Source organism: Ailuropoda melanoleuca, chromosome 3, assembly GCF_002007445.2.
Source record: "Ailuropoda melanoleuca isolate Jingjing chromosome 3, ASM200744v2, whole genome shotgun sequence".
NCBI lineage: Eukaryota > Metazoa > Chordata > Mammalia > Carnivora > Ursidae > Ailuropoda > Ailuropoda melanoleuca.
Window position 1 is genome coordinate 119,152,598 of NC_048220.1, and position 27,320 is coordinate 119,179,917.

The 27,320-nt window shown below is 43.3% G+C and overlaps 1 protein-coding gene across 3 annotated transcripts in view; it reads right to left on the reverse strand.

Moving 5' to 3' along the window:
• SLC1A3 (solute carrier family 1 member 3) overlaps positions 1-25,595 on the reverse strand; it is a 76,631-nt gene extending 51,036 nt beyond the window's left edge. Inside the window, exons 1-3 of one of the 3 annotated variants that reach the window (XM_002923368.4) lie at positions 25,439-25,595; positions 23,520-23,792; positions 4,332-4,469 (exon numbers count right to left, since the gene is read on the reverse strand). In XM_002923368.4, the coding sequence (XP_002923414.1) occupies positions 4,332-4,469; positions 23,520-23,700 (319 nt within the window). In that variant the 5' untranslated portion in view covers positions 23,701-23,792; positions 25,439-25,595. Of the gene's footprint in view, positions 1-3,887; positions 4,250-4,331; positions 4,470-23,519; positions 23,793-25,438 lie in introns of those variants that run through there. The other 2 variants (XM_034657011.1, XM_019803933.2) reach the window with 2 other exon arrangements.
• Between the last annotated feature and the right edge of the window lie 1,725 nt (positions 25,596-27,320).

Consider the following 27,320-nt stretch of genomic DNA (forward strand, 5'->3'; position numbering starts at 1 on the left):
CCCTCCCTTGTACCTCACTCCCAGAACTGAACCTAGTCCTCCAGATGTCACATGACCGGGTAGGGACACCAACCTGGACCCAACCCTCTGCTCATACTGGCTTGGTTTGGGCCAGCTGTTGTATCAGCTGCAACAAACCAGTAGCTCAGAGGAGTTCAGCCTGTGGTCACTTAACACAGGTCACCTAACAGAGGACCAGCGTTACTCCCTTGTAGCTGGAATCAGGATTTGCTTAAAATATTGTGTGATTTCAGAGATGCAGGGCAGCTCTCCCTTTCCACCCAACATACATCGTCTTGGGGACTGTTATCTTTGTATTCATATATCTCTTGTGGCTCGCTCAGTGTCTGACATAGTAAGAGCTCAAAAAATAGCTGTTAATGTATGAATGAATGTTAAAAGATAAACTTCATTCATCTTATAACCTCAACTCCAGAGTGCCCTACTATGGGCCCCAGACACAGCTCCCACTTTATTGCTGTTGGCATTCCCCCCCCCCCAACTCCCCTTTTACTTACACTATACCCAACTCCACAGAGATCATTGGTCAAGTGTTGCTCCCCACTTCAAGCAAGCTGGAGACACAGTTTGAGGGAAGAGATCACAGAGGAATGCACATTTAGATGAGAAAAGAAGAAAGTACTAGTTTTCTGAAAAGATGGAGGAGGAGGTGATAGTTATGTCTACAAAGCACAACCTGAAATGGAGTTTAATTATTATCTAGTAAATTTAATCAGGCTAAGCCAGCCAAACCAACTCATATTTCTGGCATGAAATACCTAATTTGTCTGCCTATGCTGACCAAATCAACAGAAATTGGCGCCAAACCTCTGTTTTATTGTGTGGTGTGTTGGCACAGACTTACTCTCCTTGTTCAAAAACACAGGTACGTGAGTACAAATCCAGCCATTAGGCTTGTTCCCAGCTTCGCTCTGGCAGCTCTGGAATGCTAATACACACCAAGGGTATTTGGAAAGATTGGAATTTCAAATTTGGGAAGAGGAGAAAATGGCTTATTGGAGCTTTAGAGCCCCAATTCACAAACATGGATGTTTCCAGTATGAAAACCTAACTTAGATTTCTGAGTTTAAATAGGATTTAATACAATTAAATGTACATAATCTTTTAAAACAGAGTACCTAATCCAACAAATGCAATAAGGGCTTTGTACATTTCTATTTTTGTGTGTAGAAACTCTGGGACTTTTGACGTGAAAGCATTGAGCCTGTCAAATATTTTCCCACTGGGAAATATTTCTAGGGGAGCATGAGCCCCAAGTTTTGATTCTGGTTTTCCTGTCGGGTGCAGGGAAGTTCAGCACAGATCTGACACGACGTGGTTATACCCAGAAGATGGACAGGAGAAGTCTTCCAATAGCTATTTGTTTAGGTGGCAATAAATGTTCAGTAATACCATGTCGAGTGGAGTTTTGGCAAGGGACTGTCAACAGTCGAAGAAGGCCGTAAGGGAAACCCAGTGACTGCTCTATGGTGCACCCTTAGCAGTGCATCTTACAATGAGTAGCATGACGTTCAATCCTGAGCTCCTGTATTGGTACAGGAGTTGGTTTGGGCCTGCAGATGAGCTTTGTTTGCCTTGCAGTGTTCTGTTCTGTTAATTGTATCAACACTGAACAATCTGGAGGTTCTTAAGATTTTTTAGATTTTTGGACTCTTGAAAAAATCACATTCGGGTCTCGGTTGACACGCGGCAAAAATTTCGTCTTTTGTCTACACTATTCTGCAGCTGGATCACTTTCCACACTTATCATCACACTTGTCGCTGTTACTTCTGTCAAAGAAAACTATTTCTGTGTACCCATGGCTCTAGCAAAGTAAGAAAACAAAAGGTAGTCTGAAAGGGCAGCTTCATACAGAACCATCACCAGCTTGACCACGGGAGGCATTCGAGTTTGCTTTTCCATTCTAAAATAATGGCCCTGACTTTGTTCCCTCCCTAGGCAACACATTCTCCGACACTTTATCCACATTCTCTAGCGTCTCCCAACACACACGGGGCAGGGGGTGGGGGGTCCTCCAGGGATGCATGCAATTTGCAGAAGATCCCCCTTCCCATTCCCATTGGGTCATACCCCTTGGCCCCCTTTTCGGTTTGGAATCACTGTATTTAAAACCCTGAAGGAAAGTCTTATTGAATCAATCATTCATCGTAATTGATCATAAGTATCCAAAATACTACACAGCTTGGAAATTACTGCTGTGAGGTTAACACCTTAAGAAGATCTTTAGCAAACTAAGTTATGTCCCTTGTCTTAACACAGTCCCAGAAAAGGGCTGAGACTCTTTCCATGGTCCCAAGTGGCAGCATCCCCCAACTTGCAATTAGGTTACATTTTAAAAGTTCATTTAATATTGGTTGCTTGCAGCTTATAATTCCTTTCAATATTATAAATGTTGCTAGTTCTTCCACGTTTTACCCACAAACTTCTTTTCAACCATGTGAAGGGATTGCATCATGGTGTGTTTTTTTTTTTCCTGTAAAATTATTCAATGAAAGCTTGTATTCCTTCAATAAAGTTGGTGTACTAAGTATTAGAAAACATCACGAAAATCCACTTTGAGGTAACTGTTAAGTAGGATTGCTACTAAGGGGAAGTAATATTTCTCTAGTTGTACCAAATGAGGGCTTTCCTCTTAGAACGAGTGACACAGTGGGTTTTTAGCACAATTACCAGAAAGCAGAAACCTCTAAACCCTGGTCCCACCCTTGGAGAGACAGTATAAAGGAATCCAGAACCCCTTAAGTTTCCGTCCAGGAAGACCGCAGCGACACAAGATGCCAGCCAGTAGGGATGGGGAGAGGGATGCCCTGCTCCACTACGTAAAATGACACATGTGAGTGCGTTCTGCCCTCTCGGTGCCACTGCAAGAACTTGCTTCCCAGAAAAATGTCAATACATGGATAATAAAATGAGAATGTCAGCTCACATCAGCATTCATCTAGCTTCTGAGTTAAGAGCTGGGGCCGCTAAGATTACCCCTGGTCAGCAATGGGCCAGGTCACTTCAGAAACAAGCACCTCAATCATCCTGCCTACATGATTATTTATGGGCACTTCCTCCTCCAATGGGAGACTCCTGTACAGGCAATCACTTGTTTAAAGACCTGAACAAGTGGAAGCCAGTAGAGATCCACGAGGCACCGGGGAAAGCTGACATAGTTCCTGTCCAAGTAAGGCTAGCCCTCCCAGGCATGCAGTCCTCAGAATCTTGCCCCATGACTTTTGAGTTGTGCTATGAAGTTCTTACTACACAGAGATCTTGAACAGAGATTATAAATATCCTTGAGAATCCCTGGGAGGGGAAAAGATGCTCAGAGCCAGCTCACACAGAGGTGGACTGATGTGCCCAAGGAGGGACAGTGAGCCAAGGGTGGAAAAGAGAACAAGGTCAATAGTACCTGAGTTCTGGGTTTTAGCTACAAACCCAGAAACCATCCTGCTGGGACAGTGTCTATGGACATTCTTTCTTCCATGTCAGAGATGTGCTGTGGGGAAAGAGAAGAGTGGGGAGGAAGGAATGTATAATAACTTCTTTTTTTTTTTGGCAACTTCTTGGCTCTGTTGGAATTCACCAGTCACACGTACAAACGACTCTTGAAGCATTTCCTGTGCAGGCGTCAACTGCCAGCTGACTGTCACAGAGAACAAATCCTACCCTGCAGAGCCCCCGCTCGCTGAAAATCCAAGTGTCGATGGACAAAATAGCCAGATGGGGAAATCTCCCGCCCCCTCCCCATTCTCCCACCAGCGTAAAAGGTTAACGGGGGTGGGGGACAACTGGAGAAGGAAACGAAATCATGCGGGTTCACCAGGAAAAGATCAAGTGTTGGTGGCAGCAGAGTTGGTGAGTGTGTTGTGGGCATTACCTCTCGATGAGGCTTCCAAGAAGGCTCCCGCTCAAGTCCTGGCGGCTCTGAGAACAAGCATTCTTGCATCAATAGCTAATAGGCTGTCCAACCAGATGTTATCTGGGTGGGATAAGAGGGTGAGAAAACAGACCTGTTGTACGCTGTTGTCAACTGCATCGCTGTGGTCAGAGAAGGCTGGGTGTGTAGTGTTTAGCGGGGTGCCTCTTTCGTAGTGAGGCAGACCAGATTACGTGGTGGTTTAAATCCGTTTCCTCTTGTGATTGGTAAAATACGAGAGTTATAATCATTCATGCATTACTAAAGCCTCCTTTCCATCATTCTGAAGGGACTTTTTTTTTTTTCTAGAACAGAGCATGCATCCAGCGGAAACCTAAAGCGTTTGCTTTTCTAAGCGATCTTTTGCAGTAAGCACACTTAAAACCCGCAAAGCACGTCCGGTACCTGTAACCAGACTGGAGATGATCAGCGGTAACACCACCATCTGTAACATCCTCATCAGAAGCTCCCCAGGGAAAGAGAAGTACTTGACTTCCCGGTAGCTCATTCTGTACGGCCGGAGGGTAAACCCAAGGATTGTACCTGGAGGGGGGGAAAAAAGGAGAAAAACGGAGTGTTTTTTAAAACCGAAGTCACAGTCCTAGGGAAATGAGGAACTCTTTGGCTGGGGGTCACTCCGGTCAGACAGGTGTACACTTATTTAAGCAGCAAATACTTGTGCTGCTTTAGGAGCAAGGGGTATGCCTGTCTCTTCGGTTGTAGTCTGGAAGGGTCTGGCTGAATCCAGGGCTTTCAGTAGGGCTTAGAGAAAAAATGTTACTGGCTTCAGCAAATGAAAAATTTCTTTGTCTAACTTGAATGCAGTAGAACCCATTTTGACACGGCTTAGTACAGAGTTACAAAGATAGGGGCATAACTAGGAGACAAATCATGTATCCGCGAATAAGGCATATAGGGGGAAAAAAAGCCCTTATGATGAATTTCCTTTGTAACAACAGATGTTAGGACTGCTAACATAACCACTTACAAAGGGTAGTGTAATTTTATTTTTTTCCAATTAAAAAAATTCCTCTTGTTCACATTGTTAATCCATTTGCATCATCTCCCTGTCTGCACACCATGCTTTCTGTCTACATGGTCTTGATATCACCTTGGCAACTGTATTGTACGGACTTGTTAGTTGCTGGCAAAAGAAGGCTCCAAAATGAGCAGAGACTTTTTTCCAAAAATTTTCCCTGAATACTTAGGGAGGAGCAAGAGAAGGAGAATGCAATTTTCCCCTTAATTTTCCTTCTGCTCCTGGAACTTTAAAATATATTTTAAAAAATAACTTTATCTATAAATTAAATTATGCACGAAAGCTTTTGAAGTGCTCGGAAATCAACAGACACATTGAATAAATGTACTCCCTCCCCCCTTTCCCTAATTTACTTTACTTGCGCAAGAAAATTTACTTATTCCAGTATTGTAAGTATTTTCAAAAATTCTGTCCTGCTATTACTAAAACATGTGAGTTATAGAGAAATACTGAGTTATCTCGAAGCTAGAGGTTGGGGACCGGGAGAGAATACTGGGTAGACCTAAGTTTTTCTAAGGGAAGCAAGCAGTTCTTTAAGGAAACTGAATCATCCTAACTTCTTATGAAATGGGCTTCTTCTCTTAGGAAATGAGGCACAAAGTTCATTTCAGTTGTCACAGCAACTCCAATTTCATTTCTTGGGTCTCAGCAACCACGAAGTATCCATTCTCTGATTATAAACGTGATATTCCAAGTAAGAGTCTCAATCTGTGTGACTAGAAAATCTGGCTGATCCAGTTTGCAGGGCCTTCAGGAAAATATTTATCGCGTTTTCCCAATGCAATGATCCTATGTTCAAGCGAGAAAAGGTGATCTGGAAAACACAGGAGAGGCAAAAGCCTGCCCATGTCTAAACAGCATATCGCGAACGCTCACCGAGCTCCTGCCAGACGCCAAGCGCTGTCAGTGCTTTGCTTGTGTTGGTATATTTAATCCTCACAAAAACCCCTGGAAGTAGGTACTTCACCAGCAATGTACAGATGGAGAAATCTAATCACGGTGAACTTCGAACTTGCCAGATTCCAACAGCTATTCAATACCCAAGTCAAAAAGCGACTCAAGTGACAGAGCTAGGATTGAAACCCAGGCACTTGGACTCAGAGCTGACACTCTTGCCCACCTCACCGACTTCCTATCTCTCTAGTAGAGCCAAACAACCACTGTTAGTGTGTCTGTGAGTTTCTTTTCAGAATGTTCTCATAGAGCTAAATATAGGGAAATCACACAGAATACCCTTTTCCATATACAGTCACCGTAAGCAACACTTTTAGCCTCATGATATCGAATCCAATGATTGTACCAAATTTACTTAATACTTCCTTTGTTGCTGAACAGTTAGGTTGGTTGGCATTTTTTCACTTTTATGAAGAACACCACGATGAATGCACCTGTTTTGTAACTAGGAATATTTTTTTAGTGCAGTTTAGAGAAAGGAAACCAGTGCATTGAAGACCATGATGACTTTGATTGACGTTATCAATTGTTTTCCCAGTGGGTTGGCCCCTCAGTTTAATGCTTTGTTAGTGAGTGAGAAGGCTTTAGTATTATCTCTACCTCTAGGAGCTGAGAGAATTTTCATAAAAATTGTTTAAACAAAGAAAATTTGTGAATGTGATGAGTAAATTGTATGTATTTTTTATTTCTTTTCAATTTACTTAACATCTATTGAGGTCAATCATTTCTCCTAATTGTATATTCTCCAAGCATTTACTAAATCCTAATAGTTGAGGAGTTTATGTGTGTGTGCGTATGTATTTGGTTATAAATTCCTTGCATAATAAAGATAATTACCCTTTGCCTATGTGTAAAATATTTGCTCTATTTTTCTGATTTGCTGGCCATTTATTATTATTCTAAAATACAAAGGTGTTTTGCATTTTTATAAAATAAGGTCTGCACACCTTTTTTATTAGGTGATTTATTCAAGAGTTATAAACTTTAATTTCTCTCCTCCCAAGTTTGATAAATCTTTAATTCATTTTTCCTGCTTTCACTGTTTGCTGGCTTTGTTTTAAAATATCAAAGCTTTAATCTTCCTGGAACTTGGTTTGGGGTAAGGCATTGAATTCTAATTTTCAGTGCACATTATTCCACACGGCATCATCAACAGCATATAGGAATTATAAAAGGCACTGGTAATATCTAGCTCTTTCCTGCCTGTTCAAATAAAGACCAAGTCACACTGAAATAACTGCTTCATCTTACAATAAGTAGGTAAATAAATATTTATAAACCTTACTTTACTTCCAATCAATTTCACTGGAATTGATTGTTTTCAGAACTTTAACTGCATTTAAACACCTGTCATTTAATTATAACATAAAATGTGCACAATAAACTCTAGAAACTCGTTTTGGTCATCTGGAATTTGACCATGTCAAAATATTAGGAATTTTAGGTATCTCCAAAATAACAATTAAAGACCAGTCTTGGTTTTATAAGTTCATATCTAAGTTGGCTGTTTGTTATTAGAAATGTATTTATTCAAATACAACACACTGTTTCCAAGAATGAGTGGATCCTGCCCGGTCTAGAAGTTACTTATTAAATTAAAGTTAAGAAATTTGAATAAGTTAAGTTATCATTTAGAAGAAAATGGTAGAACAGCTGCTCAGCCAATGATACAGGTTCTAGGAGCAAGAAACAAGTCAATGTCGATGAAGGAAGGGATTAATCTTTCTAAATACTAGGTGCATTAGATCCCATTTCCCAAGGTCTGACTCTTGCCAACACTGACTGTATTCTTCTCTCTACAGCCACACCAGCCGTATCCAGACTCTCTCTCTCTGGGAGCTCTATGTACTCTCTCTCCTCTCCCCCCCATCAAATACCACATTTATCCAGTGCCACCAATCTTCATCTAGGTGCAAAGCGGGAAAGTAGGCTAGCTCAGTGAGTCCCAGGCAGTGGGTGAATGATGTCTCTTAACCCAGTCCACCAGGTAGATAGATATCTAACAGAGCAGCAGAAAAACAGCCAGGGGGCAAAGTCTCAAGAGGTGATGATATTTTTCTTCTGTTCCTCCAGTCAACAGGCTTCTTGCTTGGAAGCGTAGTCCTGGCGTCAGCTAGTCTAGAACGTCTCAGTTTCTTTACATTCTCCAATATGGAACCCCCATTTTCTTAAAGCTCTTCTTTATAGCAAGGATAGCAGATAGGAATCGCCATTTATTTCTTCATAAGGGACAGTTTCGGGTCAAAAGCTTTGAAGAGAAGAGTTGTTTCGAGTGACAAATACTCTTTGACTCAGTTTTGCCCCTGACTAAGCTTTGGTCTGTCTACTATCTCTGGGTTTACCAAGTGAGCCATTTCTACTCCTAGGACAGAGGAGACGATGTTGGGAAGGGGAGTATTTATTGAGCCCTTAATGGGAGCAATGGTGGCCTGATCCTCATCACAACTTTATGAGGTAGATAGTGTCACGTCTATTTTTTAAAAATGAATACATCGATTGAAGCTCAGAAGCTAGTTAACTTGCTCAAGGCTACAGAATTAGTAAAGGCTTGACTTGGGAATTTTAAAGAAAACCCAGAGCGCTTTCTACTACACTCTAATGCCTCTCAAACACAGACATATCCTTGTAGCCTGGGCCTGAGGACAGTTCTAAAGGAGCCTGGCTCCTGGGTCTTCAGCACTTCCAACCCTGAACTCTGGCACTTGAGTAATAATCTTGGATCTGCTAGAGATGTCCCAAAGGCACCCAGCACATGCTGAAACCCATCAGAGGTCCCTTTATTTGTTGAGGATCTCACAACATGGTCATCACATGTACGAAGTCATGTTGACCATGACTACGGTCAACAGTACTAAGTCACCGTTTAAAATGGTTCCACCCAATTCCTTTCAGTGGAATGATTTAATTAAACTTATATAAAACTTATAAATTAAAATAGCTTGCCTCTTCACCCCACTTCACACATTGTAATCCTTGGAAACCATCAGTAACAAAGCTGGAAAGGACATTAAGTGAAAACATGCTTCAGGTGCCCATGTTTGAGGACAAGGGCTAGCAGTCATCAAGTACAGGCAAGACGCTGCGTCCTCACGAGCACATTGCCTCACGGAACCATGGAGGCCAGGATTTGTATTACCTACACCTCACAGATGAAGAACGGGAGTCACTCAGAGGGTAGGTAAACTGCCAAAACCTCACAGCTGGTACAAGTTGGGCCATGGTCAATGCAGAGAGGGGTCCAGCTGCTTCCCCAATGCCAGGTGAGTGGCTGAGGTGGGCTTCACAAGCAGGCTGTCCAGCTCCAGGGCCCGGACTGTCACCTACTGTGCTGTACTCCTGGCTAATTTAAAGAGTCTAAGTTTAGGACACAATATTTCGCCTGCCTTTTTGCTCCATTTCAAATTAGTTTAACTAATATGGAGACTGAGTTGGGCAAAGGTTTTGTTGGTGTTCCTTAATGAAGTCAACATCCAGCTTTTCTCCTTCATTTGTTGAATGAATAAACAAAAGACATTATTTTTTTGGCTGTTGCTCTGCCAGGCAGCATTAGAGGGGAGGCCAGGGCAGGAAGGTCAGCCAGCTACCAGTGTCCAATCAAGAGAAGCAAATGCTCTGAAGGCGAAGACTGCTTTTTTGGGGTAAGCAGTTCAGCCCAGTGATGAGAGAAGTCTTCCCTGAAACATCCTCACAGGCTTCTCAGAGCCCTCCACTCTCTGCCCTTCCGGCCAATCAGAGGCAGAGGGGCGGGGTGGCCTTCTTCACTGTGGTCAGCAGCTCACTCACAGCCTCTGCAGAGCTGAGGACTCTGCGCGTCCTTGAAGCGCATCGATTGAGGTTCGCAGAGCTAATAAAAACCTTGATGGCCACCAGGTCTTTAATGCGAAAGAACAGATCCTGTATTATTGATTACCCTGCAAAAACAACGATACAAATCCGAATAACCTCCCCATGGGATCTGTTACAGCTGAAGTAACCTTTGTAGTGTGCATCTTGGTGACATTATATAAGACACAGATGTCACAATTCAATTCGGATTGCACATTCTCAGTCAACAGTCATCTTCTATCATTCCTGTTCCGGTGTTTTACCGGGTTTTTGGAATCTAGGAAATATCTTAACTGGAACGCTGAAGGTGATCAAAATGAACTGTGCTGGTTGAATGCGATGAACAAAGCCACATTTCTGTTTCAAGATGTTCTCCTAATACAAAAAGCTCAAGAAGTGAGTCCTTCAGGGGTTCACCGTCTCCCCTAGAGAGTCTACACAACAAACACTTCTTTGGTAGATTAAATATCACTTCGCTTTCCTAAACCAAGACACAATGTGCACACCAGAGCCTCAGAAAGAACACATCACCACACGCTTCCTTTTGAAAGCCAGACACGCACAGCAAGTGAAAAGCTAAAGACATCTTTTAAGAATTTGGCCCACATTTAATCAGATAAAATTACTGAAAATATTAAGAAGCCAGAAAATATTTAAGAGTAGAAAAATGAGGCACAATTTGAAGTAAAATTTGGACCGATTCAACTTCTAACTTTTGATAAATGTTGGAGTTTGAAATAGTAAAATTTTATTCAAGTTCCCCTGCCCTATTTCCAAACTGTCATGAACAGATTGGCAGACCAAAGCTTTCTAGAATAATTGCTCACTATACAAAATTCTCCAGAAAAAGACAGGATGCCCCCCAAAGGGCTCAGATACCAAAAGGAAATCTAAAAGTCATAGCTGCACTGATCTTGAGGGGAAGACTTTCTGTTTTGAAGCCACAGTATGAAAACTACCAAACGTCCACCCAGGATGAGCCAACTAGCTCTTCTAACACTGACACTGCAAACCAGGCAGCGGACATTCGAACTCCTACCAGAATAAGCTTGGCCTGCGGATCTGTAGCCAGAAAGGGTCCCTTGCCATCCACTTGAATGCAAGATGGTTCAAGGAAAATGACGATTTCACAATTTGTGCTGATCGCACACATTGGTTTTATGTGACAAAATACTACTATCTCCCAGCTGGGAGCTTTTCATTTATGTAGGAACAGTCACAACAAAAGACTAGCACTATCCTGTCCCAAGGCGACAACGGTCAACCTATGAGGAACAAAAGCACAGTAATGAACCCACCATCTCCAATACGTTCTACTGGTTAGAAGCAAGTCCTGGGTCCCACCCACACTCAACCAGTGAGCGGCCCTGGACAGTTAGGGGCTGACTCACAAGCAAAGGTCTTTCGGCCCCTTTATCCGGCTGCTCCTCGTGTGGTGTAGACACATGCAGAGACAAGATGCTCCATAGATGTTTGGCGAATGAATGATGTTGGGATGGTAGTCCCAGCCCCGCCTTTCACTCTTCATGTGACCTTTCCTAGGCCTCTTTTTTTCCCCTAATTTGTAAAGGAAGAATGCTCCAAGATTCAAACATCACCCTCCTTCTTGCTGGGGCCTATTGCACAGCTTTCCAACTGGTCTCCCTGCTTCCACTTTGCCATCCTACAGCAAGCCCCCCCACCGGAAATACTACCCAGAGGGGCACTTTCAAAACCCAAGTCAGAGTGTTGTTCCTCTCTGTCCCCTCGCGGCTCCCCACGTCACATGGGGTAAAAGCCAAAGCCATGTGATGGCGGCATCTGGCCTGCTTCCCCAGCTAAGCCAGATTCAGAACTCACCCCCACCCCCCGCCTCCTCGTTGTTGCTCCACCATCAGACACGATCCCGCTCTAGGGGCCTGGTGCTGGCTCTGCTTCCTGCCTGAGACACTCTTCGCAGCGGTTCCCAGGTTTACTTCCAGTGTCACCTTCTTACTGCAACCTACCCTGAACTTTCTTCTCCCTCGGCTGGCTTTGTTTCAGGAGCTCTTACTACCTTCCAAAACACGATATAATTTTCTAATTTCGTGTGCTTGCTGTTTATTGTGGTCTCTGCGTCCTCGAATATAAGCTCCAAGGGATCCAGATTTTTCTTTCCTGAGTATTTGTTTTTGTTCAGCGATATACACTAAGCCCCTGAAACAGTTCCTCACACATAGCAGGTGCTCAGTACATTGCTGAATGAACGAACGAACCGCATGGCTTAGCTCTCTTTCAGGAAGACCCGCGCCGCGCCCAGCCGTGCCCAGCCGCCGGGGCACACGTGTACCGGATGGAGGGATCTGGAGGAATCGCTTTGCTGTGCGCTTCACAGGAAATCCCGTTCCCCACCGTGTTCTGTGAGCTCAGTAGCTTACCCTCGGGAACACCCCTTCTTCGAAACCGTGATTTCTCTCTTGTGATCTGTGAAACTGGATCGCAACTGAACCACGATTTCTCATAGGGCTTAGGTTTTTAGAGGGATAGTTCCCGATTCCTGTTTCTCCCACAAGGGTTGATTTTTTTGAGTATGAAGGAGAGCAGGTGTGAGGCTACAGAAAGGTCATGGACTGAGATTTCAGAGATGAGGTTCTGGGCCTGAGGCTGCCAGCAAATGATGCCGGTGGGTACTTTAAAGATTGAATCTTCATATCAAACCTGCAGCATTTAATTATCACCCTCTTACGGATGAGGAGACTGAACCCTTGAAAGAGGAAGCTGCTGGTTCTGGGCAACAGGACCAGTGACTGATGTTGGCAGAATGGGGTTGCAAACGAAGGTCTGCCCATTTCCACAGCCCACGTCTTCAAATCATGTCACCTNCCCTTTTTTTTTTTTTTTTTTTTTTTTGTCCACAAAATGGGAAGGATAGATCAGAACAGGCAGTATGTAAAATCCTCTTGAACTTTAATATTCTCGGCGAAAGGTTCTGAGTTTAAACTGAAAGCGTTATACATCTTAGCTGCCTTACTCTGAATGTATCTTGTTTCTTCTCATGAATTCTCAAGTCCTTGAGAAGGCATAGGAAAGCATTTTTTAATACGTCAGAAAATGCTTTGTCAACTTGGCCATTACAGTTATTATGGTAGGTAGGCAATAAATTATTTGAGAGATCAAATAGAAGTTTCTATTTTAGAACTTGGCTAGCTTGTAGCCCAGGCTGGAGAAGTCATAAGTCCGTCTCATGCAAGCCTGATGAAGCCGGTGGGCATGAAGTTCCATTAGTTTATTTTTACAAGAAGGGCAAGGGCGTAATGGTGAGTTTACCTGCTCAAGGGGTCTGCTGCTCCAGGTCTTTGGTTTCACCCCAAACTTCCAGGCATTTCCTGGAGAGAAGCTACTCTGTGGGAGGCAACCTTTCAACCCTCCCCCACTCCTCTGTTCCCACATCCTTCAGAGATTTGGGCCCTGGCTTGGCTCATTCTTTTGTCCTTTGGTATTTCCTGTTGCTGGAGGTGGGAAATACCTGCTCCAGCCTTGTTCTACCAGTGCTGCCCAGACGAACCAGCCCTGGGTAACTGATGCAGGCAAGTCCACACGGCAAGCAACTCGGAGAAGACAACTCTGTCAGAAGAGCCCTAGGAGTTCTGAAAAGCCTGGTGCTTTCTTCCTAAAACTGCACTAACACAGGCTATGTGAAATGGCAATTAAATTTGCAAATAATCCTACAGGTCTTTTATTTTTTTTTTAATTTTTATTTATTTATTATTATGGTCAATTAGCTGATATATAATACATCATCCGTTTTTGATGTAGTGTTCGACGATTCATTAGTTGTGTGTAACACCCAGTGCCCATCACCACACCTACAGGTCTTTTAAAGGCCCAATCATTAGTACCTGTTGCATTGCTTTCCGGTAAAACATAAAATAGTGATATGAATGAGCAGAAATTGTAAATGCACTTTCAATTCTGGGGATGTATCCGCCAGACACACTTTACCTGGGGGAAATAACTGTTGTACAAGATTATTCATTGTACCATTTAACAAATATATCTAAATGCTGGGAACAATCTGAGTGCCCATCAATTGGGCATTACTTAAATAGATGAAGGTACATCCGTATACTGCACCCCCAAGAGAGAAGGAGGGGGCTCTTAATGTGCTAATAAGGCACGATGTCCAAGGTATATTGCACAGTTTAAAAAGTAAGGCGTAAAAGCAGGCTATATATATTATGCCAGCACTTGCATGCAAAAGGCAAAAAAGGGATAGACATGTATTTTTTTATACTCATAAAACAATTCTAAAGGCTCACAAGAAACAAGGTATTTATATCCTTTTGAATTTATTTTGGGCAATGTAAATGTATTTCATAAATAAAATAACAAAATAAATAACCAAAAAGATAATTGGCTCACTTTTTTTTTTTTTTAATCTGGCTGAATTCAGGGTGCCTGTCTGACTCAGTCAGAAGAGCACGTGACTCTTGATCTCTGGGTCATGCGTTTGAGCCCCACGTTGGGTGTAGAGATGAGTTAAATAAATAAAAACGAAACTTGCAAAAAAAAAATTTGAATTCCAATCTATGTATTTCTGCTAGATGCTTGGATCTTTCTAAAAAGTCACTTTGGGTCTGGGTTAGTTTATACTCAATCTTGCTTTAATTTGCTTTAACACTGAGTTTACTTAATTTGGGCCATGGAGAGGAAAGTCACTAGCTGTGCTCAGATTTCTAGTGAGTGGGCCACTTTCTGACCAAACAGTTCTCTTTTTTCCTGGAGACAAGGAAGTGAATCTGAAAAAACTTTGAACTCAATCATGATAGGATCACATTGGCTTCCACTCATTAGCCCTTGGAGTAACGAGTGCCCCAAAGCTGCAAAGTCACCTGTCAACCACTGGGCAAAGGTAACAGGCTCTTTCATCATCCATCAGACGGTGTAAAGCATGGCAAGGGCAGCACGGACAAAGCCCTGGGAAGTTTATGGAGTCTCAGCTTTTTTATATGACTATTTCATGTGCCTTAAAACAAATCCAAGAGGAAATAAATAAATAAATAAATAAATAAGAGTCTGTTGAAAGACTCACGATTTCCTTCTCGATTGTCATTCATCATTCACATTCAACAAGAAGCTGGAAGGCACCAGAAAACACATGGATCGCTGGGGTTTTGCCTTACTCGCTTTAAAGATGAAATTTCCAGGGGTGCAATGTGTCTAAAAGCAGGGGCCGTCTTTTCAGGATGAGAAGGGCAGTGGTTGTTCCTCTCTCATTAGGGACAAATGAGCTTCATCTTACAAGATTCTGAATAGAAAGTCTCTCGCTAATAGCCCATTGTTTTCTCTCTGGGAAGCAAAAGCCGTCTGCGGCCTGGAATTATTGTTGGAGAACTGGAGAAGTCTCTTTGGGTATAAGAAGAATGGAGGTGCCCTTTCTGGAGACGGGGACTCAGTCTTGAAATTCAAAACTTAAGGGTGCTTTTAACTCGCCGCTCCTACATCTACCTTTGAATTTTCGATTTGATACGCAGAGTGAAAAAGGAGTGCCTTTCCCCCTCTTGTCTTAATTCATCCAGGGAATACCTTCCTTCATCTAGTTTTGGGGCTTTCATTCTTCTCTTTTTGGCTTCAAAACCACTCAGGGACCTCTCTTGACCAGACACAGTGATGGAAATATTCTTGGGTTAGGGAGTAAGCGCTGGGCAACGTTGGTAGCAGTGAAGCTTGACCTAAAACTCTTCACTTTTATACTCGGCAAACACAATGTTTCTAAACTTCAGGCCCTCAAGTGCTTTGTGTGTTTCCTCACCTCACGGCAATGATACAGCTCACCCAGCTGCCAGACCAAATAGCTGATGAATGATAGCACCCCAGTGTTCCATAAATATCAAGCGCTCCAACACCTGGAATGCACAACTTGGAAAAGACAGTGCTTAAATTCCAGCGGCCTTTTCCAGAAACTGTAGCTCTTCCCTGCCTTGCTGGCTCTATAGCAAAAACAGAAAACTCGCAGCTCTTCTCCTCTGATTTATGAGGGATGGGCTGCAGGGCAGAGACGGCTTCAGCATGCCTCACCCGCGGGCTCCAACACTGGTTATCCCACCCAGACTGCAGGAACATGGTGGTCCTCAAGAATTTCATGGGAGAGAAGGGGGCTGCTTGTGGATGGGAGAGCCTGGCTAGAACGGGTCAGGAGACCAACGGTATAGACTAGAGGTCCCTGCAATTGTACAGCATGAAGGGGTGGAAAGAAAACACTGTCGTGCTTTACTCCATACATTCTGCTTTAGAGGAAGGCAAATCAGACGTTAAGTGATAGAATTTTGTAGCTGGAAGCAGACGTTAGTCAAATACATGATTTGCTGACGAGGAAACCTGAGGCCCAGAGATTTGTCCTGATCATAAAGTGAGGGAGTTGATGGCAGATCTGGGTCTGTAACCAGGACCTTTAGACTCTCAGCGCTTCCACAGCTGCATTCCAGGCACGTGCAGCTACTGCTCGGGAGCACCGACTGGGCCCGGGACTCGAACTGCTAGAGAGAGCACTGGGCAAACGCTTTGGAAACTGGACACCGCTACAGTGGAAGGTATCGCTACAGTGGAAGGTATCGCTACTGCAGGCAATTGTTCCCCACACCTGCTTATTTGATAACCTACTTAAAAGAGAAACAAATTTGAAGTTGCCTGCTCAGTTTTCTCATTATCTGAACAAACAGGAAGAAAACAGCAAAATAAAATCCACAAATAGTCTTCGAACCACATCACGCCCTCTACCCAGTACCAACTCTCTTAGGAACTAGCAACACTCCTCCCAGGTTTCCAGAACTCCTCATCTACCCTGTCCGGACTCTGATAGGGGTGGCCAGTAACGGGGAGTAGACCCCAAAACGCTGGAGAAAAGGGAGAAACCAGGGAGGTGGTGAACTCGCAGATTGGTCCCAAGTGGTATGAACAAAAATGCACGACTGAGCAGGTTACAACATTTACTGAACACATCTCCTCAACAACTCTCTTTGCCCCACAGAGACATCTACCATCAGGCAAGCCCCCCACTGAGCAGTCTACTGTGATAAGGGCTGCGCTGGGGGGATTACTTTCTGCTTCGGCTCAGGAGGCCAGGTGGGTGAGGGACAGATGATGACAGTATGTTACTCCCAAGCCTTTCATCTCGGCTTCTCAAAGCCCTTTACAACCACTAAATCTCTTCCTACAAGTCTTCTTGGCTCTCTTCTCTAGCCAAGGAAGCAGAGGCCACTTCTAGACCTCAACCAGGTGACCATCTACTCCCCTTCCTGGCCTGTCCTCACCACAGCCCTGGCTCTCAGTTCTCTAGCAGAAGCATCATCAAATCAGCGTGTATTTTCACTTGGTGCCCCAGCAAAGACCCACGCAAAAGATGAGGGGTTTACGGTTCCTATGGATACTCTTAGCTGCCAAGCCCTTACGGAAACTATGAAAGGTTACGTGGTTATACGTGGCAGAACTGGGATATCAATCTTGGCAGAGGTGTGAGTTATTCTATTCTACACATGAAGGAACAGAGGCGCAGTTCCAGAACTGGGACAAAGTGTCGGACTCCAGACTCCATAGCTCTGATCCACTCCCCTGTACTGTCCTGACTACACCCCCACGATAGGAGGCAGCTCCCTGGTTCGAGAATGAAATTGAGGGCCAGGATCCAGGCTGGCCGTGAGCACATGTCAGATACTTGTGTTATCGCTGTCCCCAACAATTTTTTTCTGTATTTCTGCTCTCTAGGGGAGAGGACAAAGCAGAAGAAAATCCCTAGTCCCTACACCCTACCTTTGTGTCCCTTCTCCAGAGCAGGGCATGGTGAGTCCACGGCTTCTGAGCTCGAGGCCTAGCCCCTTCCCTCCCAGCCCTCTGATCCCAAGGAGCCTCTGTGAGGAGCTGAGCTCCAAGGCACCAGACGAGGGCCTACCCCAGATGTCACCTTTTCTCCTAACTTCCTGAAGCTCCCTCTCTCGTCTCATTTCCAGGAAGTGTTGAAGAAACCATAAACCCCAGCCTGGAAATCTTTCACCATTCTTTGGATTCCTGTTGTGCAACTGTGTGGAGATGCCCGTCTCTTGGTAAGCAGAGAGGCCTCCCGCATGGGGGCTGCACGGGGGCTGCACCACTAACTCAAGCTGTCGGCTCCTCTGGTCCCGTTACCAATCACTTGAGTACGGCAGCCGACGGCTAACCACATCACTAACCTTGTCTGACTGCACTGACTGACTCGGCTAGATAGTGTGTGTGTGTGCAAGGCACGGAATCCCACTATGGCGTTTCTGGGAGATTCTCGCTTTATTCATAGAGAAAGGCCCTAGAGTTAACAGTGCTGAGAAGAGTCTCACAGAGTAGCTTATGCAGGAGGACAACCCGATTCACTGATCATTGTTCACTTAACGTTCAAAGACAGAACCTGTCCTGGTTCAGCTTCAACATCAAAATACCCTCAAAATCTCCATGTCAAGTGAGCCTCTTGCACTGTATCTCTGCGGTGGTGCTTCCGATTCTTGCCCCAACCTTCTTCCTGTATTCTACCCTTACTGGTCGCACCGGCACCCGCAGTCACCCAAGTCACCCAAAGGCCTGCAGTCCAGCTCTTCCGCTCATGCTCACACGCAAGCAATTGTCAGGACACAGAAGTGCCTCGGGTACTGAGGTCTCAATTTCACCCCTCCTTTCCTGTCGTTGGGTCAGTGCACACCCTTAGCTAACTGATGTCATAAAACGAGAAAGGACAGGTCCCGAGGGCAGGGACCAGCACTCAGAAGAGTTGTTAAGAGTCTAAACGTTGGGCCAGCATGGTGGATCTGAATCCCAGTCAAATATGCTTCAGCTGTGGGAAAAGTATCTGAGCTGTTCCCTTATCTGTGAAATGAGAATAAGAACACCTCCCTCCCTGGCTTGTTCTGAGAATTAAATAAAGCTAATGTGTTGACAACACTTACAACAGCGCTTGGCACACAGTATAAATGTTTGCAGTGTATATAATATGTGTAATGGCAGATGAGGAGACCAAGGTGCAGAGCAGTTAAATGCCTCCTCTAGGGTCATACAGCTACTAAATCATACAGTTGGCATATACATCCACGTCTGTCCTTCATCAAAAGCCACACACTTTTTTTCCCCCACATGGTACATCCAGGGCCCACATGGTTTTTTGTTTAAGATTTTATTCATTTATTTGAAATAGAGGGTGAGAGAGAGTGCATGAGTTGGGGGCAGAGGGAGAGGGAGAAGTAGGCTCCCTGCTGAGCAAGGAGCCCTACTCGGGGCTCCATCCCCGGACCTGGGGACCAAGACCCAAGCCAAAGGCAGACACTTAACTGACTGAGCCACCCAACCACCCCCCACATGGGTGTTAGTAAGAAAGTAGAAACTCGGGGCGCCTGGGGGACTCAGTCATTTAGCGTCTGCCTTCAGCTCAGGGCGTGGTCCCAGCGTTCTGGGATCGAGCCCCACGTCAGGCTCCTCCGCTATGAGCCTGCTTCTTCCTCTCCCACTCCCCCTGCCTGTGTTCCCTCTCTCACAGGCTGTCTTTCTCTCTGTCAAATAAATACATAAAATCTTTTAAAAAAGAAAGAAGAAACTCTAAGTATCAACACAAAAATCATGTATTATATAGAACAGTACTGATAATATGATCTCACTTAAAAAATGTTTAGAGATAATTTAAAAACTCTCTGGTACTACCTCTGAACCGTGTCTATTTGTCTGTCATCTCATTTTATCCATTTCTCCTACTAAACAAGCTGGGGGAAGAGACTCCCCACTCATAGCACAGGCCAGATACCCAAACATTCAGCATTTGTTAAATTGCTGATCTTTAAACAAAACCACACATTTATTTAGCAGACAACAGAGAATAGTAGATAATATATGACTGTGGTAAAAAGCATTCAAACCATACAATAACTTATTTAGAGGAAAGTAATATTCCTTCTATCCCATTACCAGATACCCAGCTCCCATCCCAGAGGCTGCCACAATGACCACTTCCTTGTATATCCTTCAGAGATATCGTGGAATTGCATCTAATTATAGTGCAATTTACATTCATTGCTGGAGAGCATTAGCGAATGATGGGACATGCTTTCTACACATTTAGTCAGTATGTTTTCTTTTCTGAAAAGTCACCAATTTTTCTCAAACCCATATAAAGGACAACCTAAACATAAAAGGTGTGTGCGTAGACGAACAGCAGAGAAAGGTGGAAGCCGCGGGGTTCCTGAGTTCCCTCAAGTCAAACCACCCTCCAATCTATGCAATGCTATTTAGTTTCCTTCTCCTTGCAGCTGATCTTATGACCCATTTCTTCAAAAATTTTTAGCCGGAGATTTCATTTTTATTGTGCTATTTGTTCCCTGGACACGGACAGATGGGCATTCTAGGACTTGAACACGACAAAGGACTTTCCCTTTCTTTCAGTGAGGTGTCTGAGGTCACTCTCATCCCACTTACCACAGTTTGAACCAAGAAAGTGCTTCCTGGAGGGAGAAAGATAGTAACCACTCTCCTCAGTGTGGTTTTCCTCAGACAGATGTCTGCAACAGCCCTGGGAGACACTTTATCTAATGCTTTAATAATGAACCCTCTTAAAGGGACTTAACGCTTGGCAATGCCTTCTCTTAGGTTGCAAATTTGTTCCCATTATATGGCCTTGTCAGAGCATGGCACATTCCGACTTTGACATTGCTTAGAAATGACATTAGACATTAGGACTTCTTTTTATTAAAAGTGATTAAAACCTAAGAATTTGGTTCTTCTCACCTCCTCTTTGGGAAAAATAACTTTTCTTCTTCCTTGCTAGCATCTTTCCAGTTTTTTTCCTACGCAGCAGCCAACGGGTTAGAGAGTTGAAGTCCAGACATCTTACTATTCTTTTAGGGCTGAAGTACACATGGTACCCAGTGACAAGCTAAATGGGGCCTTTGTTGCCTCCACTGGGTCCTCAATGGAAGACACACCAAGAGATAACTGACGGATTCTTCCTTCTTTCCTAAGTCTGTTTGCTACTGAGTTGTCTATTTGCCTTTCCAAGTCTTTGGTGTAGACTCAGTGGTGTGTCAATGAGCTCTTTTTATGTGTTTCTGTGTTAGTGCCTTCTTCTTGTTACTTCCTACCTCTTCAGTTTCCCTTCGTAAAGCCAACCACGAGGACATCCTGCCAAGTTATCTACCCCGGTGTAGCCAACTCATTGCAGTTCTCACAAATGTTAGGAAAGCCCTCACTGGGCTAGAAAATGATCCCAGAACTCACAGAGAAAATGGACTATTAAATCCTGGCATTATCTTCCTTCTATTAGAGATTTGTCTTTGTAATCACTTAGGAACTTGCTTCTCCATCAATCTGCCTCCCATGTGCAGGTTTTATTAGTTTCCCTTCCTCTATTCTTTAACTGAAATATTTCTGTTCTAGAAATCGAACTCTTCCTGTGTTTAGAACACTGTTTTTTTTTTTTATTATATTATGTTAGTCACCATACAGTACATCCCCAGATTCCGATGTAAAGTTTGATGCTTCATTAGTTGCGTATAACACCCAGTGCACCATGCAATACGTGCCCTCCTTACTGCCCATCACCGGTCTATCCCGTTCCCCCACCCCACTTCCCTCTAAAGACTTCAGTTTGTTTCTCATAGTCCATAGTCTCTCATGTTTCATTCCCCCTAGAACACTGTTTTGAATACGTGTTTCTGCATCTTTTCCAAACATACGCCAGTAACACTGAGCTCTAATTAAGGGTGTAAGATTGCAGAATAAATGAGTATTTGTTAAATGAATGAGAGGGATGTGGCTGAATCATTTGTCAGAGAATTACAAGTTTCCTGCTGATTTAACTGGGTAAATCATATAGTAAAATGACAATGCTATGTGAATGTACCTAGCATTGCTTGCTAACTGGCCTCTCCCAAGACACAGCAGCATTTCTCTTCCTGGCATCTCTCACGAGACACCAACCAGTCCACAGAGCAAGAAGGCAGGATGGCAAAGTGGGTAAGAGAACAGCCTCTTGGCCGGACAGCCCGAGTCTGACTTTTAGCTCTAGCACTTACTATCTGCATGACTTTGGGCAAGGTGCTTGATCTCTCCTGGCTCACTATTCTCATCTATAAAATAAAGATCATACTAGTCACACCTACCCGCTCACTCACAGGCTTGTCTGAGGATTCAGTAAGCTAACAAAGGCAAAGCACCGAGAAAGTAGTTGGAGTATCACTGTGTGATGTTTGCTCTCATTACTCAGCAGCTACTGTTTGGCTGGCTGACTGTCATTCAAGCATTTTACATCAACTTCCAAGACACCGATACAGCACTCAACTACTTCTCCCAGGAATGTATTTCAACCGGGAATCTGGGGCGCCTGGGTGGCTCAGTCGGTGAAGCATTGCCTTTGGCTTAGGTCAAGATCCCAAGGTCCTGGGATAGGGCCTTGAGTCTGGGCTCCCTGCTCAGTGGGGAGCCTGCTTCTCCCTCTGCTCCTCCCCCTGCTTGTGCCCTCTCAAATGAATAAATAAAATCTTAAAAAAAAAAAAAAAAAAAACACCAAGCAAACCACAACAAACCTGGGAACCTACTAAAGAAGGCCATTGCTTCCCTGAGTCAATCAGGACCTTTTCTCTCTGAACATCTCTAAAATTAGTTAAACAGTCATTCATCACCAACAATTACTATAAGGAACAAAAGATGTTGAAATGGAATACATCTAAAGTCTTGTGACAAACTATTCTCCTGTCTATTCTTACTTGTCTACACTTTAAGAATCCTATTTTTTTGGATCAAGTTCTAATTATATTTACACGCTACAAAATTTTCTTAGTTTTTATTGTCATTACCTCTTTATATTTGATGGAGATCCTGGCAAACTCAAAGGTAGAGATTAAAACTGTACACAAATGCCCCCTCCCCCTTTTGGGCCACACAGTAGAAATTTACGTTAGACAGTTTTTACAACATGGCATTGGCTTATATGTTTACCAGCCCAAGGATTTCTATATTGGTTCGGTCAAAGATTCCAAGTAAGTAGTTTCTTCAGCTATATTTTAAAGTAGGATCCATGCCACCCATAAGCAGTAAGTGATAATTTCAGGTATCAAACAAAACAATGTTTTATTAGTACAGATTGCTGTTAACATGCTACATTTGTTAAGAGGCTGAAAAGGGACAGATAGCTATTTATGGCAAGAAATAAATGAAAAAGATCCGTGTCAACATTTTTCTCAATTTACTTTTTCCAGTCACTGGATGGGGGAGGGCAAACACACACAAGACTCAGCCTCTACCTCCAGGCATGATACGCAGCTTCAAGTCAGCACCAGCTAGAAGATAATTACTATTAGGAACCTGTACCACATTTTGGGTTTGCTAATTGTATAAATTAGTTTTAAGTGAAAGTGACATCGTGTAATGATTACATTTTGTCCAAATCTAGCCTGCCTGCTTGTTTTTATTGTTATTTAACTGCTCAGGCCTAATGATTAAATTATCACTCTTTCATCCTTACACGAGATGGGAAAACATTTGATTTGTTTCCTTTCTCCACACAATCAATTGATTTGCATAATGCCTAATGATGCTTCTTTCAGATTCACATGTGTTTACCATATATTGCTCCAAACATGCCAACAGACTGTCATTTATGGGAGAAAAAAAATCTTCCAATACAGACGAAAGCCTGGACTATTATTTTGAATACCTACAATCAGTCCATCTGATAATATGCTCCGGCAGCCAGATGCCCCAGAGAAACAAGATCCTTTCTTTTTTTTTTTCTTTTTCTTGGTTGTTATCAAATGACTTACCCACAATGACTGCAGTGACAGTGAGCAGCACAAAAGCATTCCGAAATAGGTAACTTTTAACATCCTCCTTTGTGATATTCTGCACTTTCCTCTTGGCCAAGAGCGTGCGCTTCCGAACTCCTCGCTGGAATCTCTCCATCCTGCCCCCCATCCTGGGCTCTTCTCCATTGCTTTTAGTCATATTTTACTTCTCTAGGACAGTCTCTTCTTTGCACTTCAGTGTCTTGGAATCACCCCCAGAAAGCCAGACCTCTTTGGTGTTAGAGAACACAACTAGAACCAGGAGAGAAGGGACAAGAGTTACAGCCTGCAGGGGTGAGAATCAGGACGGCCCCATAGCAGGGCAAGCTGTTGGCACACCGCATGATCTGGGTAGGAATCAGGAGCTAGAGAGCCGCAATGCCAGGTTTCAAGGCTGGGATGTGCATATTTTACTGGACCCCGTGTGGGAAATGTGCATAAATTCAGAATATACGAGCAATAAAATATGTTATATATATATATACACAAACAGAATTGTGTGTTCTATTAAAAAAAAAAATTTGCCCTTCCCATTCCAAGGAGGCTATAAAAGGGTTCATCAGAGCCCTGAGTGTGACTGAGCAGACCCCACCCCCTCATCTCCCCGGAACCTAGCCAAGTGCTTTTTGCACAATGTTCACCCTCAATAAATGTCTAATTGAACTGAATGCACAGGAAGCGCTCAATAATTACTTGATGGCTCATGTCGTGTACATGGTGAAGACATAACCAGGTCAATAAAATGAATTAAGATATTGATATTTCACCTTCCGAGCTTTGTGATATATAATAAAGTAACGATTTTCTTCACTAAGGAAAAAAAACATGATAATACCAGTTGGTAAGTATGGGCATGAAGAGAACGCAATAAAAAGAACACATACCCAGGACTTTGGAAATGTATTTGACTATTTTACAGGGTCACCTTTTTAGTTTTTTCCCTGAAATAAGCAAAGATCTCTGAGGCTAACTATACATTATCTGAAATCGTAATTCATTTCCATTTTTGTTACAAGTAGAAAATAGTATCTGTCTTTGTGGCAATCATATCGAGTCTTCTGAGGAAACCATCAGCGACTTCTGGGCATTTCAAAATCTAGGATTTCTAGAACAGATGAGATGAATCCAATTTTCATTCCAAACATTACAGTGTGTGGTTTCCGTTTCTTTAAAGTGCTCCTAGGTTATTCAAATAGATCTAAGTCAATCTCTCCTCGGTGGAAATCAGTTGTTTTGAAGAAATCAAAGGATTCCTCCTGCTTTATAAGATTTGTGATCCATAATCCTTCCCGTGATCAATCCCAGTGAAAATGAGTGGTGTCTGTGGACGTGTGTACATGGCAACGCAAGCAGCCAGCGTGTGCGGCGGTGGGGGAGGTAACTGGGAAGCAAAGACTCCTCCGAAGCTTTTGGCAAATCCAAGGGTGGAAAAAAAGACTCGTCTTAACAGTTTTGACTTTTAAATAAAATTGCAGGTGGGGGTCAGTGATAATACGACCTTACAGCTTGCTTAAGACTTCACAGCAGATTAGAAGTTGAGGGAGAAGGGAAGGAGGGGTGACACGAGAGACCAGATTTTTTTTTTTTTTTCCTTTTCACTAATCTCTGGTTCCCTTTCCAGTCCCTTTTAAACAGACCAGCTGAGCCTTGATTCTTTTCTGGCTCTGGAACCACCATCTACACCCAATCCAGCCCGAATGACTCAACTCCAAATTAAGCGCGGACACGGCATAAATAGACACCATGCGCTGGTTACATTAAATTACTAACGTGGACTTTAACTACCAAAATGGCTAGCTTTCTACTCTCGCTGCTCCTCCGCTAGCGAAACGAAATACACGGGTGCAGAAGTGCAACCAGGAGCGAAGCCCAGCAGGAATACAGGACGTCAGACTTACCTTTTCTAATTTTGTAACGGGTGGAAGGGACCGCAGGCAATGAAAGGTGAATTCCCCAGCAGGTACGGCACAGCCACAAGCGCGGCGAGCAAGGCATGCACGCGCTCTGAAACTGCAAGTTACTATCAGGACAACTTAAGAAAAGGGGAGGAGTCTGCGCCCGGGAAAGGGGGAGTGGGGAAAAATGAAAACACCACAGGGAAGGAGGGGGCAAACCCGAGGTTTCTGGAATATTGATTAATCTTGGCTCACCAGAAGCATGCTTGCTGGCTTTGTTTTGCTCCTTAGACCACTTTCACGCTTTGTCAGTTCACTTTCACTAGGAATGCAAAACCGGGACCAGGAAGAATTGCAAAATAAAGCTCACACACACGCAGAAAGCTGGAAGTCTTGATCAGAACAGTTCAAAGAGGACCGTTCTAAGGCTAAATTTAAATATCTCACTTTATTGCAGGTTTCCTCCCCTGAAGGAAACATGAGAGTGTGCTCTTTTGCCTGGTTGTACAACTGTTATAAAGAGTCCCTCGTTTTGGAATTGGGGGAATAACTGACGTTTCTTGGGAAGACCCAGAACGCAGCAAGTATGGAGAAAGAAATGCTTACTACAATTCTGCAAACTTGCCTGAAGTTACTCAAAACGCAAGATGAGGCATGCCTCTATGTTAGCAGTTTAACTCTCCTTCTAACAAATCTAATTTAGCTCAAACTGCCTGCATTACAAAGACGCACACCGAGACCAGGATCTTTGCTGAGCTATAAAGTAAAAAGTGTTTTAAGACCAAGAGTGTAAATGCACACTTGATGGTTTGTGATTTCAAAAGATAAGTTGCTATATAGATAGATGCTTCAATTTTAAAGGATGCTGAGTATCTCCCCGCCTCCCCCCCAGCCCCCGCGCCATCGTTTTTAGGAATTAGAAAATTCTCATTGCACTTTTAGCCCACTTTTCTTAGAAAGGAAAATAGACTGTGGAAATAGATTTTTAAAAAGGGGGGAAAAATTTTTTTAAGCCTGACTCAGCTCCAAAACTTTGAACTTGTTTAGCATGAAGAACAACGTTTGAAACAAAAACCCATACCAAAAATGACAGCCAGAGTTCTGTCTTCCTGTTCATTAAATCTCGTGTTCTCCATGCAAAATCTGCTTCGTTCTTGCGTCTGTCATCCAATAGGGAGGTGTGTTTTTTCCCTCGTTAGCAAACCCAGTGAGAGTCTAAAGATATGTCTCCTGCCAGCTTCAACCGATTCGTGTATGCCCTTCCGAACTGGTTGGAAAGCAAGGGCGAATAGCGTAAATGATTTAAAATTACAAACGAGCAGCATTTGTTTAACAAATTGTAACAACTTTTAAATTTGGCGTAATTTTAAGAGTTTATTGAAAATACTTGCTCTTGACAGTCCCAGCCCTCAGGGATCTTTCTCTTGCTGTGATCTCCTAGGTCACTTAGCATCTGTGCCACATTGTTTAACACTTAATTACACTCTGTCTTCTGCTAATCCTGTCTTTTTAAAATCATGTTAAGCTTTGGCTTCTTGACTGAATTATAAGTTCTTTGAGGGCAAGAACCAGTCCTATGCCTGATACAGAGCAAATATTAAACAGTTCTTAGAGATGGACGGCGTAATGTAAAAGTATGAAATAAAATGCTTTTCTATCTTCTGTGTTAGAAGGAAATTGTTTGTTTTTATGTTGGTGCTTCTGGCCTAGGTGCATGGAGCAGAGTCATTTCTTAACACCATGAGCACATTTGAAAGCATTTATTTACTGCCCTAAGTCCTATCCGAGCCATGGGTTTAAGAGTAATTTGTCCATATTTCTTGTGTAAGTGACTTGTATTTTAAGAGAGCTTAAGAGAGAAATCTCTAAATGATTTTAAAGGGAG